The following is a 19,382-nucleotide window of genomic DNA, read 5'->3' as shown; positions in this document are numbered from 1 at the left end:
CTTTTTATTTAAATATAAGGCATAAAACAAAAGTAGCAGAGAAAGGAGAAATCGAGAGAAGTAAGAAAGCATGAACATTTGTTGAATGTTAGAAAATAAATGAAAAGTAAGAAGTGGTGAGAATTAAGACATTGGGAATATAAATTTTTGGCTGTGAATTGTGTAAGACTGTTGAATCACAGACCTGTACCTCTGAAACAAATAATACATTATATGTTAAAAAAAAAAAAAAAGATAGCAGGAAGGGAAAAATGAGGGTGGGGGAATTGAAGGGGGGGCAAACCATGAGAGACTATGGACTCTGAGGAACAAACTGAGGGTTCTAGAGGGGAGAGGGGTGGGGGGATGGGTTAGCCTGGTGATGGGTATTAAAGAGGGCACATACTGAATGGAGCATGGGGTGTTATACCCAAACAATGAATTATGGAACACTACATCAAAAATGTAGTGTTGTAATGTGATTAATATAAAAAAAAGTGATGTAATGTGATTAATATAATAAAAAATAAAAATAAATAAATTCCTGGTTAGTAAAATTTTCAAAAGTAAAGGAGATATGAAGTAACAAAAAAGACATTCATCATTTTCTTTTTCAGCTATATATTCTGTACTTATAAAAATATTTATCATCCATCAGGATCTTACTCTAATTACTCTAATTTCCCATTATTAGTATATTCTACATTTCAAATTTGTTTGGCTAGCTCTTGTAATTTCAAAAGGCCATCTGGGTGAGAGAATGTCCTATGCATACATACAATACCAAATGCAAATTATTATCATTAGACTTTAGGGGGATCCCTGACAGTAGTGTGTACAATTTCAAGTGCAACACAGTGTGCCCATCCACTGCTTTTCTCAGAATGAAATTCCGTAATCGGGCATACCAACTTTCTTCCTATTTAAGCTTAGATAGCAAGATTTAAATCTGTATTCGGCACTTAAGGGCAAAGTGGAATAAAAAGTTTGGAACAAATCATCAAAAATATTTTGTCATTGCATAAAGGCTCGATTTTTAGATTCCTGTGCTCATAGGTAATAGTCAACAACCCGCTTAATTTCGTATCTAGAAATCTTATAACTAGCAAAACTGTGGGTGCCTCTGGCTCATGTGGGGGCAAACAACATGAGAATCAGAATATACTCAGGTGTTAAATTTGTAAAATTTGTAAAAATCAATGTCAAATTTGTAAAAATCTTCTAGAAGTGGTAAAGATTTTTATTACAGTTATATAGTTTTCACATCATTTTGACATTGCACATTTAATTCGCAGAACCACCCTTTGGGTTAGGACAGGTTTATTATTTCCACCTAAAAAAATAAGAAGTTAAAATGTGACCTCAGTGCTGGGATCTAGAAAGCCCAAGTTTTAGGACCTAGTGCCCATGTCTAGACCTCAGCATTCAGTTCAAGTCTAATCTCCAGTACTTAATTACTATGTAACCTCAGGCAGACAGTCACTAACCCAGGCCATTAAAGTGAAGCTCATAATTCCTTCCTTCCACAATTATGGTGAGAATCAAAGAGCACACTCCTTACAAAACCACTTTTGAAATTGTAAAATGAGCTATAAATAAATTAGACCTTTTTTTCTGGTATCTGTTACATTAACAACTCATTACTCCAAAGGAACAGTTGTGGGAAGACCATTTTAGTTTATGAACATGCTCATTTAAAGATTTAGGTGGGGCCTAAGAATTTCAGGGGGTGTAGAATGTGAGCCTACATGCTCCGGTCTCTCCTGCTTCCCCTTCTGCTGTTGCCTGAGCTGACTTTAAGCTTGTCTTATTCATGCTTCCATTGCCTTCTACTCTGACTTTGCTAAATTCATCTTCACAGAAAGACATGAGGCTGGGTTTGAGGAGTCAAGCAAACATCCAGAAAGGACGAACACTTCTGCATTAATTTGTTATCTCTTCAAAAAAAGAATAAAATAGTTCTCTCTTCTGAAAAGAAGATTTCAAAAAAAAATTCTCCATCCTACACTTATGCTTAGTCATATTTTGTGGTTTCTCAGACATTTTTCTAAAAGCATCTGGAATTCTGATAAATGTTCAGAGCTTAAAGTTTATTTTTCTATCTAATTCCCATTTCAGTGCTTTTCTTTTTAAATCAGTGGTCAGGCTTACACTTTGTCATATCATCTGTGTTTAGCAGGACTGGGAGATGCTGAAACAAAATGACTCACAATCTGAGTTCTCTCTTTCAGCCCTCAAGGTGTCCCAGCGTGTTACTTCAAAGCCAAAAACATCACCAAGTCCAGAAGTATCATATACTCCACCTGGTAAATGATTTATTTCATGTTTAAGCCAAATGCATTCTCCTGTCACATTCTGCTGCAATGACACCTGAGAACTGATAGATATGAGGGCAATATTTCACTCATGTTCCGGCACCATGTTGAATCATCCATGGTATAATCATCTCTGAGGTTCCATAGGTTATCTAGTTGCTCATATAGTAAGCTATTGATTCAGTCAAAAGGTAGAGAATTATGCCAAGGGTAGACCTTTCCTTTAGAACTAAAGTTCTCATATATTCTGACTTATAAAAAAAACAAACAAACATGTTAATGCTAACTAGATTATGTTCAAATGGTTCACCAAAATAAGATAAAATAAAGAATTTCATGGGGTTTTTTCTCTGCAAAAGTGATAAAATGTTTTGCAAACAGAGGAAATGATCTTCACCCATTATCTTTGGTTTGGTAATTTTACACTACCTAGCACTGAGGGTTTTTCTCAATTTCTACTTTAACAGTTCATGGAGCAACAGCTTAGGTAGAGAAATAAGAAATTTCCCATACACAAAGGATTTCTTTAGCTACAAATCTATCTCTTGCCTATCATCTGAGAAGGCCTTTTGTCCACTTATGGGATGAATAATTTTATATCTGTGGGAGTGATTGGTATGGGAACCGCAAGGACCCAGACATTTCCTGAATCTTGCCACCAATGCTCTAGATGCTCAAGTGACCTTAAGAATCCACTGTAAGAGGAACAGTTCTCTAATAAACCAAACAAAGCTAATTTTTAACTAGAGTATCTGAAAATGCTATAATTTTTTATTTCTTTTTAATGGTCCAATTATTATAAGTTTCTAGATGCTCCTAGAAGCCTATGGAACATTCCCAGAACCAAAGGATTTCTAAGTTGTAGCATGAAATGATGGCATTTTGGAAGCAAGCCCGAATTCACTCGCTCTAAATGTTTTCCAGATTTGTAAGCGGTGGGGTGGGTTGGGGGGGTGTATTACAGCTGCTGTGGGATAGTCTGGTTGCTGCAGGTAGCAGTAGGCCAGAGAGAAGCTCCTTAGCTCTGAAATGTAGAATGTCAGCTTGTACCACTAAACACAACAGCCAGTATTGTAGCCACCAACAAGGAAAAAAAGTTGATCTTCTCACTTGCAAAAGGTCAGTTTCTCGTTTTTCAGCTGCAGGGAAAAAATGTCACAGAAATTGAGTCATTAATGATAACAACGGTAGGTTTGAGTGATTTTGTGTGCTTTTCCTTTTTGTTAGAGAAAGTAATACTGGTGGTCCTAAGGTGACTTAATCTCCTTAAACCATATCTAATACTAAACTATATCTAATAGTTAAGTATTTTTTTCTTTTTAAATATCTAATATCCGCCTTAATTCCACCTTATTTTTTCACAGAAACTCAAACCTTAAGTTTGAGCACGGGAACAACAGCCCAAACTGCCCCCTGACACCTCCACTGGGCTTATTCTATTGACTCTCCAGTTCCACATGTTCAATTAGAGTTCAATCTCTAAACCTGGTGCTGGTCCCACCATTTATTCATCAGGGGCTCCCCTGTTGCTCCAGGGGTGTGGTGCCTGTGGGAATAATCTTCAATTTTCTCATGAGTGTTCAAACAGACTAGGTTCTCTTGGGTTCAGTTTCCGGGTCATAACTAGGCACAGGTTTGCATCCTAATGAACCCAAGATCTTGTTTACCAGCTCCTATAGGTTCTATCTCAGAAAGCAGAGGGGAACTTACACATAGGTTTAATATGTACTGGTGTCCTAGAGAAGTAGATGCTCTGCCAAATCTGAAAATGTAAAATGTAATGCTGAAATCAAGACAGAGTTACAAGATTTATCTCAAAATTTATTCTGAGAGATATCAGAAGTAACAAACTTGAATTTTTTGATCTATATCAAATAAGTCAGTCTGGGATTGGCCACACAACCCTTCCATTCTGTAGATTCCTAGATATAACACAGGTCTCATCCACTTAGGCTTTTAAAAAATATCTTCCAGCCACTCAGTTGAGTTCTCTCTATATCATTTAATGAGGAATCTAGACAAATTGAGCCCACACGCCATGTCCAGAACCAACACAGAAGTGGCTTTTCTTCAGATCTGCCTCAGAGGAATGATTTCAAATTCAGAGCAAAGGACTTGCCCTGATACCTGGCTCAATAGGGCTGTGCTTTCTTTGTAGATGTATTTCAATTTTTTTTTTTTAAGATTTTATTTATTTATTTGAGAGAGAGAGACACACACAGCGAGAGAGGGAACACAGCAGGGGGAGAGGGAGAAGCAGAGCGGGGAGCCCGATGCGGGGCTCGATCCCAGGACCCTGGGATCATGACCTGAGCCGAAGGCAGACGCTTAACGACTGAGCCACCCAGGCGCCCCAGTAGATGTATTTCTAAACCAAGAGCTGTCCTGGCTTTGTGGTGACTCTTCTGGCCCGTTGGGTATCTGGATAGACCTGTCATTGGAAGTGAACCAGAAAGAAAATCTAGATTTGGGCAAGTTATGCAATCCTCACAAATGTTCTTTGTGACTACTGTCTTTGGTAAATTCCAATTTGCAGGCACACGTAAGCATTTTTGCAGTTAGGAAATGAGGGAAGAATGCTGAAATGCCTTTGGAAATAGAATCACTGGGATGTAGGCAATGACTCTTGCTATGGAGAGGAGGATAACACCATTGTTTCTAGCTTGGGCAAGTGGTGGATGATAATGCCACTAACTAAGGCAGGGAACACAGGGGTGAGGGGGGTGGTAAGGAGCCCCGTGTTTGTGCACACTGGGTTTGGAGGGCCAGTAGGACTTCCAAGTGGGAATGTCTAACTGGTGTTCAAAATGTATTTCAGGATTTCTAAACCGAAAATATGGGATATAGACTTGGGAGTCACCTGTCCACATTTAGCAGGTTATTAAATCTTGTGTGTGAATGAAATCATCCAATAGAAAGTATAGGCTGAGAAAAATAAGAGGTTAGAGGTCAAAAACTTGGGGGACACAGTTACATTTAGGAAATGGGTAGGAGATGAGCCAGAAGAAGTTGCTGCCAAAAATATAAGAGAGAACCAGGAAGGAGGGCCTCCGGAGGTAAGGCAGGGAAGTGTGGTCAACAATGACCGGTAGAGCGGGATCAGAGGAGCTGCTGGACCTGCCAATGCAGATGCAGAAACCCATATCCGAAACCTGTGGGCCCATGCTTCAAAATCCAGCAGTTTCTAGATGTTAGAAAGGTAAAACAGAGCATATACCAAATATATTAATATGTCTGCAGTAAGAAGTATGAATAGTTATACCATACCAGATGAATAAAAATTGTAATTAGACTTAGGTCAGGTCGAGTCAGGTTTTGCTGCCTAATTAGTACAGAAAAAAGCTAAGTTTTCGGAGCATTTGGACTTGAGAGCTGTGGATAAAGCACTGCGGATCCACTGTTGCAGGAGGTCAATGAAGAGGAAGCCAGACCACAGCAGATGAAGATACAATTGAGAGACCAGAAGAAAAGGCAGATAATGTTTTTTGATTATAGGAATGAGATCAAGGGAAGGATGGTTTGAAGGAGAAGCCACATTGAGGAAATGATTATTATTTTTAGGCTGTTGGAGCATTTGAACTGTTCTGTAGGTGAAGAGCAAGGAAATCATGGATAAATGGAAATATGGACTAATGGAGAAACATGTAAGATAATAGAAATAATGGAAGGTAAAAGACTCTAGAAGAGAGGGTGGCCCAATGGCACAAGTAAACCTTGGAACGTGGCCTCCAAACAGGTGGGAGACATGCTTCCTCCTAGACTGGACCTAAAGGCACAAGGTTAGAATAAAGGAACAGGGAATTCAGAGATGAAAATTATGTATAGTCCATGTGTATTACTTTTCCAAGATAATCAGTCTCTTTGTAGCTTATTGCGGGAGTAAACCTCATTGAAAAGTTCGTATTCCCCCATCTTTATCAGAGAATAACAGATGAATTTCTCTCATCTACTCAAGCAAAACATTCATGTTCATTCATTTACATTTGTCCATATTAGACATTTCCATTCATAATTGTCTTGGTTGAATTTTTCTTTGGATTGGTGTACTTTATTCAAAAAGACAGTAATATAACTGGTCAATATAAATGGTAAGTTGGCTAATATTAACGAGTCTAAAAATATGCCAATATTATATATTTACATATATTTATTATAAAAACATTCTTATAAGGAAATCAAAACCGCCTTCTCATATAAATTGTCATTATTAATACACAAAGTTTCTCTCCACATGGATGATTTAGATTTTAGGAATCATGCTTTTATTCAGTTTAATATATGGAGGAATGCCACACGGGGAAAAAGAAAAAAAAGTTTCATTTCTTGGAGTAGCTCTTGACCAAGTTAAGAGAATGATTCATATCCCTTTCCTGTGAATATTTCTGTTTCTTTCCTTTCCACTGATTTCACCTGCTTTAGAAAGTCTGCAGTGACAGTTTATTAAATCATCACTTCATGGTTAAAAAGTGCCAATTGCAGCAGCAGGAATCCACATCACCCTGGCCTACGTTCCACAGTAAACGAAAGCAGGCAGCGAGTAACGTATTTCCAGTGCGGCGGACTTATTGGTAGCACGTTTTTTCTCTGCCTCTCCTTAATCCCAGCTCCTGTCTGTATAGTTGAGAACTGCAGCCTTTTAGGGTAGTTAGAAACTACAGGCCGCTTTGTATGGCCATGATCTTCACACAGCCAAATCAAAGTCTTTCACCCTCCAGATAAACATTTAGTTTGATTTACAACTGGAAATTTCTCATATTTTACCCTTCGAATCCCCAAAAACACTACATAGCAGAGGGCAAATGTTCACTATTAGGTTAAGTTTTTTCTAATTTTTGTGGACCACTGATCTTTTTGAAGTTTTTTTTAAGGTTTTATTTATTTATTTGACAGAGACACAGTGAGAGAGGGAATACAAGCAGGGGGACAGGGAGAAGCAGGCCTCCCGTGGAGCAGGAGCCCGATGTGGGGTTCCATCCCAGGACGCTGGAATCATGATCTGAGCTGAAGGCAGACACTTAACGACTGAGCCATCCAAGTGCCCCGAAGTGTTTTTTTTTGTCTTATAAACATTCAAATGTTCAAGTTCCTGTGGATGTTATCTTTTAGCTCATAAAAGTTCAAATTGAGTCAAGATCCTACTCTCTGTACCAAATTCCACAACTATAACTTCATCAGGACTTAGAGGTCTAGGCTAAGAACACATGTGATATGCAAGTTAAATCTGGTCTCCAAAAGCAGTACAAAGAGAATGTCAGTTCTATATAAACTATACACTAATGGGGAAGTAATGCTTGGTCAAAAGCAAAAGCTTTCCTTGTCTTTTTCTGAGGTAGAACTCTAGCCTGAATCCTAATTTTTTTCCCCAGCATCATTTAAGATGCAAGAAAATTACAGTGTCTACCAAAGGGATTCTGGTACTTACCACACCTTCATTGTGGTAGGAAAACCTTTCAGCAAGACAGTAGGACTGAGAAGGACCTCTTTATGGGGAAACTGAGCCAAAGAAGCACTTTACCTTGCTCCTGGAAGGAGACTTTGTCATAGAAATCTGGTGCTAATAATAGGCAAATTACCTTGGTATTTTCCTCAGTGAGAAATGAGGTTTCAGATTCGCAGCCTACTGTTTTATTTTGCCAAAGTAAATTCTAAAAATGTACTGGGTATCAGGGCCCAACTGTAAGTAGGTCTCTTTTAGCTGACATTTTTGTCCCTAGTTGTCACACTCTTATATGTCAGGAGGCCCTGAAACCTAATCTACCAGAAGCCACATCACTAAGAATGACAAAATGGTAACATTTATCTAGCATTGACTAGTAACAAGCACTCTCATAAACTTTACATGTGGTGACTTCTAATGATGGGTAGATTCTTCTTGCTCCATTTTCTCCCCAGAATAACTATGAGTGCCTTTTAGACTAAAACTTTGTTCTCCTCTTAGATATTCAAGAATTTGCCTTTTTTGTGGTCTCCCTTAATTTATAGGCCATTTATGCCTACATTTTCTGGGATAACATATTTTTCATTGCTCTCAATAGACTTTTAATCTGAATATCAAATGGCAGCTAACCACCTCAGGCAAAAACTGATTTTCTGGTTTTCCTTCTTTTTCTTTTTTTTTTTTTTTAAGATTTTATTTTTAAGTAACCTCAACACCTAGTATGGGGCTTGACACAACCCTGAGATCAAGAGTCGCATGCTCTACTGACTTGTGTTTAATGACATTAGTTATTTCCTCTTTTTCCCCCCTCAAGGGAGGCTTCATAAAGAACTGTGACCAATTTTGTTTAACTGCCACAGAACCTTCCTTACACAGTGACTTTTTTCATTTTGAAGAAAACAGTCATCTTCTTGGCTTTACTCTTCAGCCATCGTGAAAATACCTTTGCTTTATTCATGTTTTCCAGGATATTTTATCTGTGGGTTAGGTTTCATGCCAGATGTGGCATTTAGAGTACAGTGTTTTATAATCTTTTTCCTTTCAGTTCCAAGAGATGTGCTCCTTCCCCCTAAACCAGACCCTGAAGTCTCTCAGAGCGAACCTGGTAAATAAATAGTTTTATTTTCCCCGTTAGGAAGTGTGTTTTTCAAAAAATGTTCTTGAGATAAATACATTTTTTAATCATTGTGATATGGAAGAAGTTTGGAGAAAATTATAGATATAGAATGTGTATTTTCTTTTGGTGAAGATTTAATCTTATAATCTGCTTGAATTTTTTGTCTCTGGTTAGAATGAAGGAATAGTATATAATTAGTTTTCCATGGAAGTGTTTCCATCGAAAAGGAGATCATGCTAAAATTATAAGACATGCTTATTAACTGAGCCAACCACTTTTTACCTTCTTTCAAAATGTAAATAGAACTACATTCCAACTGTGGGTGTACTTTAAGTCAAAAATGTGCATGCCTACTCAAAAATTTTTCTCAAAGTCACAGTAAATGAGATCTTTAAAGTTTTAGCTAAACTAAGTTTCCTAAGTGGCATCTAATATATAGAATTCTCTCATATTTATTATGATTCTTCGATAATGTTTAAATGTTCAAATAGAAACACACAAATGATGTTTACTTCACCAGGTAGTAATTTCCATAAATATATTTCCTTGATTTGCTTTTGGCCTAGTTCTGCAACCTGTTACCTTTAGAATTGATCCACCAGAGACAACAATAGGTAATGGCTTTCCCCTACCAACCAACTCTAATAGTTTTCTTTGCTACCTTCCAATTGCAGGTCTTTCTCAACTTACCATACTGAAACATCATCTCTTCTCAATGCACCTCATCATCTCATTCTCATTACTCTTACTCTTTCCAAAATAGAAAAGCGATGGCTTCACTGTTGTAAAGGCTTTGCTCTGAAGACCAACTTAAGACAACTCATTACCTACCTCATTACTTCCGTGTTCAGAACCATTCCACATGCTCATGCCCATCTAGTTAACATTTTCTGCATGTTTAGTGGTTCTCAGCTGTAGTGTTCCAACACACTAGCATGTGACAAGTTATGAAAGGTTCTGGCAAGCAATTATTATTAATATTGGTCAAAATACTAAACTTTGCCAATGCTTAATTTTAAAAATAAACTTGAGGAGACTCCAGATGACCGCTACAAGAATGAATATTTTCACTCACTTTGTAATCCTGTGTGTCCTTGTGGATGGGAAAGAGAGACAGAGCTACAGCTGACAGACCAGGACTGTTTTTAACTCATACCCCATCTTAACCAGGGATGGTCATGAAGAGTGTCAAGCCCCGACTGTTATTTTTTATCTGTCCTGGTGGGGAAAAAAAAACAGTTGAGAACCATTATTCTTATATTCCACAGTCATTTTCCTGAAGGTTCTGTGTACATCTAACTTTCTTCTTCATGACCCACCTAATGTTTTCCTTTTTCTGCTTCAAATGAAGGAATCTCGTGTAATATTATTCTGGCCTGGTGCTGGCTTTTGCATCTGAAGATTGACAATGCTGGTGCTTTTCTTTTGCAGCTCCTTTGGAGACACGAGGCAGCCCTTTCATACCCATGATTTCACCAAGTACTACTAGTGAAGAGGAACTGCAAGCCACTCTGGGTAAATTTTGTTTTCATATTTCAGTCCAATGAGGACCTACCTTTTAGGGATTGCCCTTGAAATAGCTATGCGTGCATTGTGTTTATGGGATGTTTCCAAATAATAGAGGGTCTCTTTTTACCGTTATTAAAAGACATCCATTTCACTTGATTCTTTTACATTAACTGTATATTTGTCCTTCTAATATTTATGCTGGTTTTCAATAGAAATTAGAATATTTTAAAACATCTTGACAAAATTTTAACTTTTCTAAAACGAAGCATATTCCCACAGTGTATCAGTGCTATACTTTTTGGTTGCTTTTTTTCCATATTTGAAACTGCCATTGGGAAGAAAAATTTCATTTTTAATTCACTGAATATTTTATGGGTGCTAAGTAAAATGCTAAGCAATGGGAGTTCCAGAAAAGAAACTGTTTTAAGGGTGAGTCCTGACTCTGGAGAGCTCAGCATCTAATATGAAGAAACAGGATCAGTGATAGAAGTGCTTCCTCAGTGCCCTGCAGTGCGCTATGTGTGATGTTTTCTTTTAAGCCACACAACAATTGCCCCATTTACAGATTACAAAATTGAGGCATAAAGAGGTTTAAAAATTGGGCCCAGTCACACAGCTAATGTCAAAGCTGGATTGGAACCCACATATTCAGTCACCTGAGCTCCTGGGATTCACCTCAGTGTTGTACAAACGAGTGTGATAGAGAAATGAGGAACATGTTAAAGAAGCCAACTACTGGGTGCATCAGGGGACGCTTTACAGAGGAGGTGATATTTACCCCGAATTTTCAAGCTGGAGTGAGAGTTGAAGTTAAAGATGTGAAAGGTTCTTTCAGGTTAAAGACAGATGGGAGAGAGGCAATTCAGAGAATGGTGGTCAGGCTAATCTGATGAGCACATGACTTGCCTGGAAAAACGAGCATGGCTAGATGCAGCAGGAAGGTTGGTGGGGATGAGTGGTCCATGCTTTCAGGAGTTCAGCACCAACACATTCACAGCATGGAAAACCCCAGTTTGCCTGACCCTCGATTGAAAATGAATCAGAAAACAAGAATTTCCAGCTTGTGTTTGTTGATTCCTTGGTTCCTCTGCCCTGTCCACAATGCATCTCACACGGCTGTGTTTAAATCAGTGGCCTTATTTTCCTCCTTCCATCCCTTTTCAAGTAAATCTATCCTTTGTGTGTGTCTACTGAGATGCAGTTACTGATCACATTTCAAAAGGAAATCCTTTCTAAAGGAACAAATTTAAAACTGAGCAAGTACACCCTAATTTCCAAACATTCATCTATTCTAGCCATACTCCACAAAGTGAACATCACCCATGACAACGAAGTCAAAAGTACTTTTCAAGAACCATTGCTAGATATACTGTCTAACTTCTACTCTCTATTTAGTTTAACGTACCTTTGTTTATTGAAGCAAGAACCATCACCTGCCAACGGTCACAAGTATGTCTATTATGAGCAAAATCCAGATTATAAAGCAGGGCAGAAAAAAAAGGTGACAGTGTATTCTATGCCCCAAGTATTTTCTTGGATACAGGGTGTGGTAAAGTGGCAAAGTATAATTTGCTATGTTTATATGATGCTGTGATGACTTTGAGATAATACGGGAGTAGAAGTAGTGCCCACACTTATTTTTTTTTATTTTGCCAGGGAAAATGTGTATGTCAATAAACTTTGACTCTCACATCACATAAATAGAAGAATGTTTATCCTCATATGGTGTAAATGCACCTGTTTTCATACAGTGTATTTCTTTTCCAGCTCATATAAATAACTTGTGGAGTTTATGGAATAGAGAGGAGGCATGAAGACAGTAATGTATGAAAACAGTTAAGAGGCACAGTTTGAGAACAGCCATGTCCGGGATCATGAAACAGTAATCGTGAACTCAAAGCTTTTGGAAATCCTTATAATAACCATTAAAATAATAGAGCAAGAAGATAGCAAATATAATAAATGAGTTATTAAAATGTACCTTTAACTTTGAAATTTTGTGATGACAAGGCTTACTTATAAAAGCAATTTCCCATGGGGTGGGGAAAAAAAGTGTGAGGTTTTTTTGACATGTTCATGATGATAATTACTGAAAGCCAGCCATCTTACTGTGTTTTTCCCCAGCAGAAACAGACCAATCCACCCAAGGATTCTTCACAACTAGGATTCCACTAACAACTGAATTGGCAAAGACAACTCAGGGTAATGCTGCTTCCCCACTTCTGCGTAGTAAACTATTTATTTTCATTTTTAATCAGGAAAGAAATTTTCTTTTCAGAATGTCAGTTTTCATCACAGTGAATTAGTTTTCTTCGTTTTGTAGGTGCAGGACATCCGCCGAATAGGAATATTTATATGTACATCACTCGAATGTAGGGAAGACCGTTTCTTTATTTAGAACTTTGCATTTGAATGTCAGGTTGACCATGTGATGCTGAGAACTAAGAATGAAAGCCTCCTCTCACCATGCTTTTTTAGTTTGTTTAACCTCCATTTGCCTCATTTTCCACATCTGATAAATAAGAACCTGTGTTAGCTTTTTTCTCCTCCCCATTCTCCTCCCTCTCCCCCACCCCCTCGCACTCTCTCTCTGCCTCCCTCTGTCCCATCTCCTCTACTCCATAAGGACATTGATACTGTAGCCTGAGGAAGGAAACTTGTAAGGAGAAGAATCAATTTTTAAAGATGACTTAATATTTAAACATCGAGGGAGGGTTTGGGGAAGATGTCCTTTTATTTCTTCCTTCCTACTTCTTGGGAAATGAACTTGCCTACACAAAGCTCTATCTCATGTTCTCAGTAGTCTATCCTTTTTGTATTTTTCTATCCTACTTAGCTTATAACCAGTTGTGGATTTCTGGGATTTTTGTGGATTTTTTTTTTCTTTCTGTTCTAAATGATCCCTTTTGTTCATCTCTACATCTTTCATATGGTTGGAAGTCTAAAACACAAAAGTAAACTTTTTTTTAAGGAGTTGGAAGACACATTTATTTTATTTATTGTCAGTTATAATTTGTAGAGAAAATCTGGTGTAAGAAATTTGAAATAATAAGAAAAATTATTTAAAAAATATAATTTTAAGGTATTTTATAATAAGAGCAGTACATATTCTAAATAAACATGACTAGAGCACTTTATGGCATAGGATAGTTCTTGTAAATTTTCTCAATCTTTTCTTACTTGTTTTGTTTAATTTTTTATTATGTATTAAATGTTTATTACTTACATTGTTACCTTTCTATTTATTAACTTTTTATTTATTTATAAATCCACACAGAAGAAACCTAATATAATGGCAGCCCTCCCATGTCTTCATGACCAGCTTCAACCATTAACAACAGATGGTCAATCATGTTACATCCATAACACACCCTCATTTTTGTATGTTTATTTTTTTATGTTCTTGCTTATTAGAAGCAATTAATGTCTTAATAGAAGATAGTTGATTCTCATAATGAAATACATTGTTTTTGCATCAAAATATATAAACATTTATAATAAGCAACATAAAAAAGACTGTTCAGTTGGGTTGTATTGCCAGATGAAGAAAAGATTTCAGCTTTTTAAAGCGTTATAGATTTCAGAATTGAGAATAAAAGATTGGAGGCCTATTTTTTCCTTGCTTTGCTTTTTCTTACTTTAATGGGAATGTCAGTACTTATTAGTGTATGTGGAATTTTTATCAAATTCTTTCTAGAACATGGTTCTACTAGACAGGAATTTTATAGTTGGTGGGGTGTATATCCAGGATCTGATATCATTATATGAAATGTCTTAATATATCTATTCAATGTATTCTATGTTCTGAGGTTCATTAGCTTGAGCCTAAACTGTGCTGCCCTAGGACTCATACTTTTCTAGGCTTGGACCAAGGATCTTTAGAGTGAGTTCACCACGGATTCACTGGGATGAGGCGACAAAGAACACCCTAGGAAAGAACCCATCTTAAGGGTGGGAGTAGCATTAGCCATCTGGTCCAGCCCAATAGGCCTGCATTACCAAGAGGGTCCACTTTCACAAAGGCATGCTGTGCGTCCCTAGATCACCCTCATCAAACCCTCATAAATGTGTGCCTGAGCTCTGTGGAAGAGGAAGTCAGCTGTTTTGTTGTGTTTTTAGCATCAGGCATCAGAGACGTAAGACAGCACACAGCAAGTTGAGAGAGGTGCTAGGGGGTGAAATGACTCCTCTTGGTCTTCACACTCTCCCCATGCATGGACCATGACCTGTGTGGCTTTTTGATCTCTAAACCCTCCACGATGGGAGCCAAGTGCTCCAAAGAAATTTTGTGCCTAAAACCTCCGACATAGAGCCTGCTTAGTAGAATCTCCAACCCCTGTTCTCTGGGACACCTTTGTTCCGTTGTCTACTAAGTTCCCTGCAGCACGCCATAACCCAAAACCTGAAATAGTCAAACTCTTCTTTGCCTTTCTCACACTGTAATAGAAATCCACTTGACTAGACATACTATGGGGACACTGTTTATTTTACTTATTTCCGCTCCCTTATCCCTGCCCCACCCCAGGGAAAGTTACATCTTCCTTACCCTCTCCCTGTGCTGGGCAGAACATGACAACTTCAAGGTGTTTCTCCTATAATCTTGTTTGTTTCATTTTGATGTTATCTTCATGCAGTATTTTTTAATGCTCTTAAATAGATTTTTATAAAACTAGGTACAAATGCATCCTTTAAAATTACTAGTCATTAAAAACTATGTGGACATATGTTCACAAAGCACTTTTTTTTGTTTCAGTTTAAAATTAAAGCCCTAGAGCAGTTTTCTCAAGGCCACGTGTTATTCAGTGATGAACTATATGAGTAATTCACAGTCTGAACTTAAGTTATACTCCAGTGCTTGTATGAAAAATTCTGTCTAGATTTAAGTAAAGATTGTGGGGAAAAAATAAAGCAAAAATTCTGATCCTATGAAATAGGCTTTGAAATACTGAGTGTAGTCCTGATTATTTCTGTGTTATTTATTTTCTGTGTTCTGCTTTATATCCCTTTCCTGTCTAAAGTTTTAAAACTCATATTTGTCCTAGAAGGAGAGTAATAACCATGATCCTTGTATTTCTTTAAGCTAAAACAATCTAACATTGAAGAAATTAAGATGAAAAACTGAAATAGATTCAATTCACAGGGACTCCTACCACTGTCAAAGAGAATTTTGAAGAAAAACATTTGCAAATCATCATTACACCATTTGAGGGTATAATGAGAATTAATTTTTTATAACATCAGTACCTCTGTTCACTCTAGCTGCTACATTTTGAAAGGTCCACACTAAACCTACAGAGAATTTCAGTATGCATTTGCTGTTTTTGGCCTGAAGTATGGCAAAATTCTGCTCATCACTCTTCACATTGGAAGCTTATAAATGAGCTACAGTATAATCTGTTTCACAGGTGTATTTTTTTTTAACTTGGTAGGCAAGGCATTGCTGATTTATGATTATATAAATACCCACTCAAGATGTGAACAAAATCATCAAAATGATGTAATCTACTTACATAGTTTGCAAGAAAAATTTTTTCCAGTCTTAGCTAAAGCATTACCAGGAGAGTTAGTGGTAAGGAGGCAGTGAGCGCGGAGAAGAGGGAAGGGAAAGATGGAGGAATTCCAGGATGAAAACACACTTTAAAATCTTAGGAAGCGGGCGCCTGGGTGGCTCAGTTGGTTAAGCGACTGCCTTTGGCTCAGGTCATGATCCTGGAGTCACAGGATCGAGTCCCGCATCAGGCTCCCTGCTCAGCAGGGAGTCTGCTTCTCCCTCTGACCCTCCCCCATCTCATGTGCTCTCTCTCTCAAATAAATAAATAAAATCTTTAAAAAAAAAATCTTAGGAAGCAAAAGTATTTCAGCTCAGCTTCTCAAGAATTTGCCTGCCTACATTAGTCGCTCATTTTTAAAATTTATTCAGCAAGTCTTCATTAGGAGTCCTCACCGTGCCAGGCCCTGAGTAACAGGAGCAGGAAATGACAAGGTGGTATGTTGCTCCCAGGGCCTGTCCCAGTTCTTGCTCCTTGCTCTCCCTCTCTTGATAGGCAGGGCAACAGAAGTCATTGTCTCCCATTCCTAAAGCTTTAAGGGATAGGACTAAGCGAGTATTCATTTCAGGGTTCATGAGCTAGGACAGTTTGATAGAGACCACGTGTTCCCACTCTTTCAACCTACCTAAAAATATATACTTTTTTTTTAATCTTTAAGATTACTGTCTTCTTTGGCAAAATAATGTTCCACTCTGACTTCCCAACTGAGAGATGTGGATGGATGGATGGCTAGTTGGCTTATATGTTTACCATGTTAAGCAACCGTTGGGTAAAATAAATGCCCTTGAGAAAGATGGACTAAATGGAGACTAATCCTTGACATACATTACAAATGACTTATCCCACTCTGTGTGCCTTTATTTCCAGTCATGAATGTGTTTGTTTGTTTTACTTTCCTTCAGCAGCAATGCTATAATGCATAATTGCAGGTTTCAGAACATCCTTTCCACTTCTATGCAATGTGTATGAGTTGCTGGTCCCTGGGATGCTAAATCCCATTTAATAGAATGTTGGTTATTAAATACGAAGCCTTTCCTCTGTTTCAGCACCACACAGATTGTATACTCCTCCTGTGAGGCCCAGAATACCAGACAAAGCACACATCAGACCCAGTAAGTTGTTTCTCTTTCCGGTGACCTAAATAATCAGCACACCTGAGAAGGTATAAAATGTGTTGAAACAGCAACATACACCAAGGGAGGGAAATATATCTCTAAATGGCAATAAAGGATGTGCAGAAATTCAGATCCTTGTGGATAAGTGGAGAGGAAATGATGAATCCATGGTGATGATGAGATGTGACTAAGGTGTTTAAGGATGACCAGATGTAAAGACTCCCTTGGAACTTTATCAACAGAGAAGTATTTTTAGAATAGCATTTGTGTGTAAATCTCACACATACTCCTTCAGTTTTCCATGGCAATTATAGGAATAGCATTAGAGTCAGCTGTGCAGATACTACTAGCTCTCAAATGTTATTGAAGAAGAGATGGTCTCTTCTAGGATAAAAGACCCTTGTTCTGGGAGAACATTTTTCCTTGATTCCTCCAGATGATAAAACACACACACACACACATTTTACAGGTCATATACAGTAAAAATGATAATTAAGCATTGGAAAATATTTACATTTATTGAATTCTCCAAAAGTTCTAGGATCTCCCTCACTGGAGCTTGTTAATGAAAAGTTAACTTGGACAGGTTGATTTGGTTCGTGTAAATTGCTCCTATGCTAAAGCATAAGTTGGACCAAAGACACTGACATTTTCTGTCCTTTTGTTGCTGCAATTCTAAGTCTTCTTAAAGTTCTAAATAATGAAGCTGCATTATAAATTAATGTTCTTTGTGTACATCTCTTCAGGCATGTGGGAAAAGAAACAATTATTTTTATCCTTTGGTTTATGGAGAGTCCATGTGTTTTTTGTTTTGGGGGGCTTTTTGCAGTAATTTTTCCAAGACCTAAAGGTAATTAGGTACAGACATCTTTTATAAACAAATGTATCTCCATGTGCCCTCTGTACCATGATAGCTGTTGAGAGCTTAATGTGTGGCTGGTTATATTAAAGGTTTCTATAAAATAATGAAACTGTAACAATAATGGCTAACACTGACTGAGGGTTTGCCATGTGTCTTGTGGGGTACAGTTGAGGAAGCCAAGGCATGAGAAGAGCTAGGAAGTAGATTTGAAGGCAAGCAATCTGGTCCAGAGCTTGCGCTCTCAACCACAATATACTTCGTGTTTTTTCTTGAAGAGCCTTCCAGAGGCTAAGGCAGGTTACCTCTTAAAGTGCTGGTAATGCTCTGGCTCTTCATAGAGCAGGAGAGAAATTAAAATGATTTCATCATACTCTATGTTCAACAATGGACTTGTACCAGGTTAAGAGGGAACACCTGTATGTGGAGACCCCTGCAAAAGACCCATCAACTTATGAGTTATGAATTAAGACCTTGGCATATAAAGACACTTAAAGTTTTGGTTTTTCATTGTGTGTATAGGTAGTCCTGATCTTTCTTCAGTTCTGTTTTGGAATGTATCTAGTGCTTAGAAATTAAGTGAGGGATTTCCCATTTAGACATATAAATTCCCTTGCCAGTTAGTTCTTCAAGCCAGTGATTACCTCAGAGTAAAAAATCAGGTCTCTCTTCCCAAAATCAAGTCTATGATTTTTAAACTAAAATTGTGGTTTCCATATTCTAAGCAATAGTTTTTGATGAGCGATAATTTTTCTGTTGCCTAGTTAAATGACTTCCAATTCTTTGGGAACTTTTGTTTGCCTTGGTTGCAAAGTTTTAACAAGAACATTTCTAACCTATTTATTTCCCACTTTATTGTAGTTCTGAATAAGACAACTATAAGACCTAGTAGACTCAAACCCAGTAGGACTCCCAAAGAGAATGGAATGGGAACAGGTAATGATCACAAATTTATTTCCTTTTGATCCTCTTCAAACTCGAAATGTTTTCATTCAAAATTTGTACGTTTGTTGAATTCATACTTCAATTTCTTTTTACCAGTTTTGGAAGTTCTTTTTTTTTTTTTTAAAGATTTTATTTATTTATTGGAGACAGAGAGAATGAGAGACAGAGAGCATGAGAGGGAGGAGGGTCAGAGGGAGAAGCAGACTCCCTGCCGAGCAGGGAGCCCGATGCGGGACTCGATCCCGGGACTCCAGGATCATGACCTGAGCCGAAGGCAGTCGCTTAACCAACTGAGCCACCCAGGCGCCCAGTTTTGGAAGTTCTTAATAGAACTGGAATTGGAAATTGTAACTCATTCCAAAATCAAAATTTGCAGTGTCTCTGAAAACACTGAAAAAGAATTTTTCTTTTCTAAACTCAGTCCACTAAATCATATATAGTCTTGATTCTTGAAAATATCCTGATTAAATATATTTTATATAAATTTAATATATAATATATTATAAATATATTTATATAATGTATAATATGCATTATTGAATGAAAATATCAAAATA

The 19,382-nt window shown here is 37.5% G+C and overlaps 1 protein-coding gene across 24 annotated transcripts in view; it reads left to right on the top strand.

The window, feature by feature from the left end:
• ABI3BP (ABI family member 3 binding protein) overlaps positions 1-19,382 on the top strand; it is a 240,050-nt gene that overhangs the window by 175,493 nt on the left and 45,175 nt on the right. For 17 of the 24 annotated variants that reach the window (XM_035015258.1, XM_035015259.1, XM_035015250.1 and 14 more), the window contains 7 exons: positions 2,211-2,285; positions 8,777-8,836; positions 9,415-9,462; positions 10,280-10,363; positions 12,482-12,559; positions 16,953-17,018; positions 18,742-18,816. In XM_035015258.1, coding sequence (XP_034871149.1) covers positions 2,211-2,285; positions 8,777-8,836; positions 9,415-9,462; positions 10,280-10,363; positions 12,482-12,559; positions 16,953-17,018; positions 18,742-18,816 — 486 coding nt within the window. The remainder of the gene's footprint in view (positions 1-2,210; positions 2,286-8,776; positions 8,837-9,414; positions 9,463-10,279; positions 10,364-12,481; positions 12,560-16,952; positions 17,019-18,741; positions 18,817-19,382) is intronic. The other 7 variants (XM_035015251.1, XM_035015244.1, XM_035015265.1 and 4 more) reach the window with 5 other exon arrangements.

The sequence above is a fragment of the Mirounga leonina genome, unplaced genomic scaffold (assembly GCF_011800145.1).
Source record: "Mirounga leonina isolate KUSES-001 unplaced genomic scaffold, KU_Mleo_1.0 Mir_169, whole genome shotgun sequence".
NCBI lineage: Eukaryota > Metazoa > Chordata > Mammalia > Carnivora > Phocidae > Mirounga > Mirounga leonina.
This window is presented reverse-complemented; position numbering and strand designations above follow the sequence as displayed.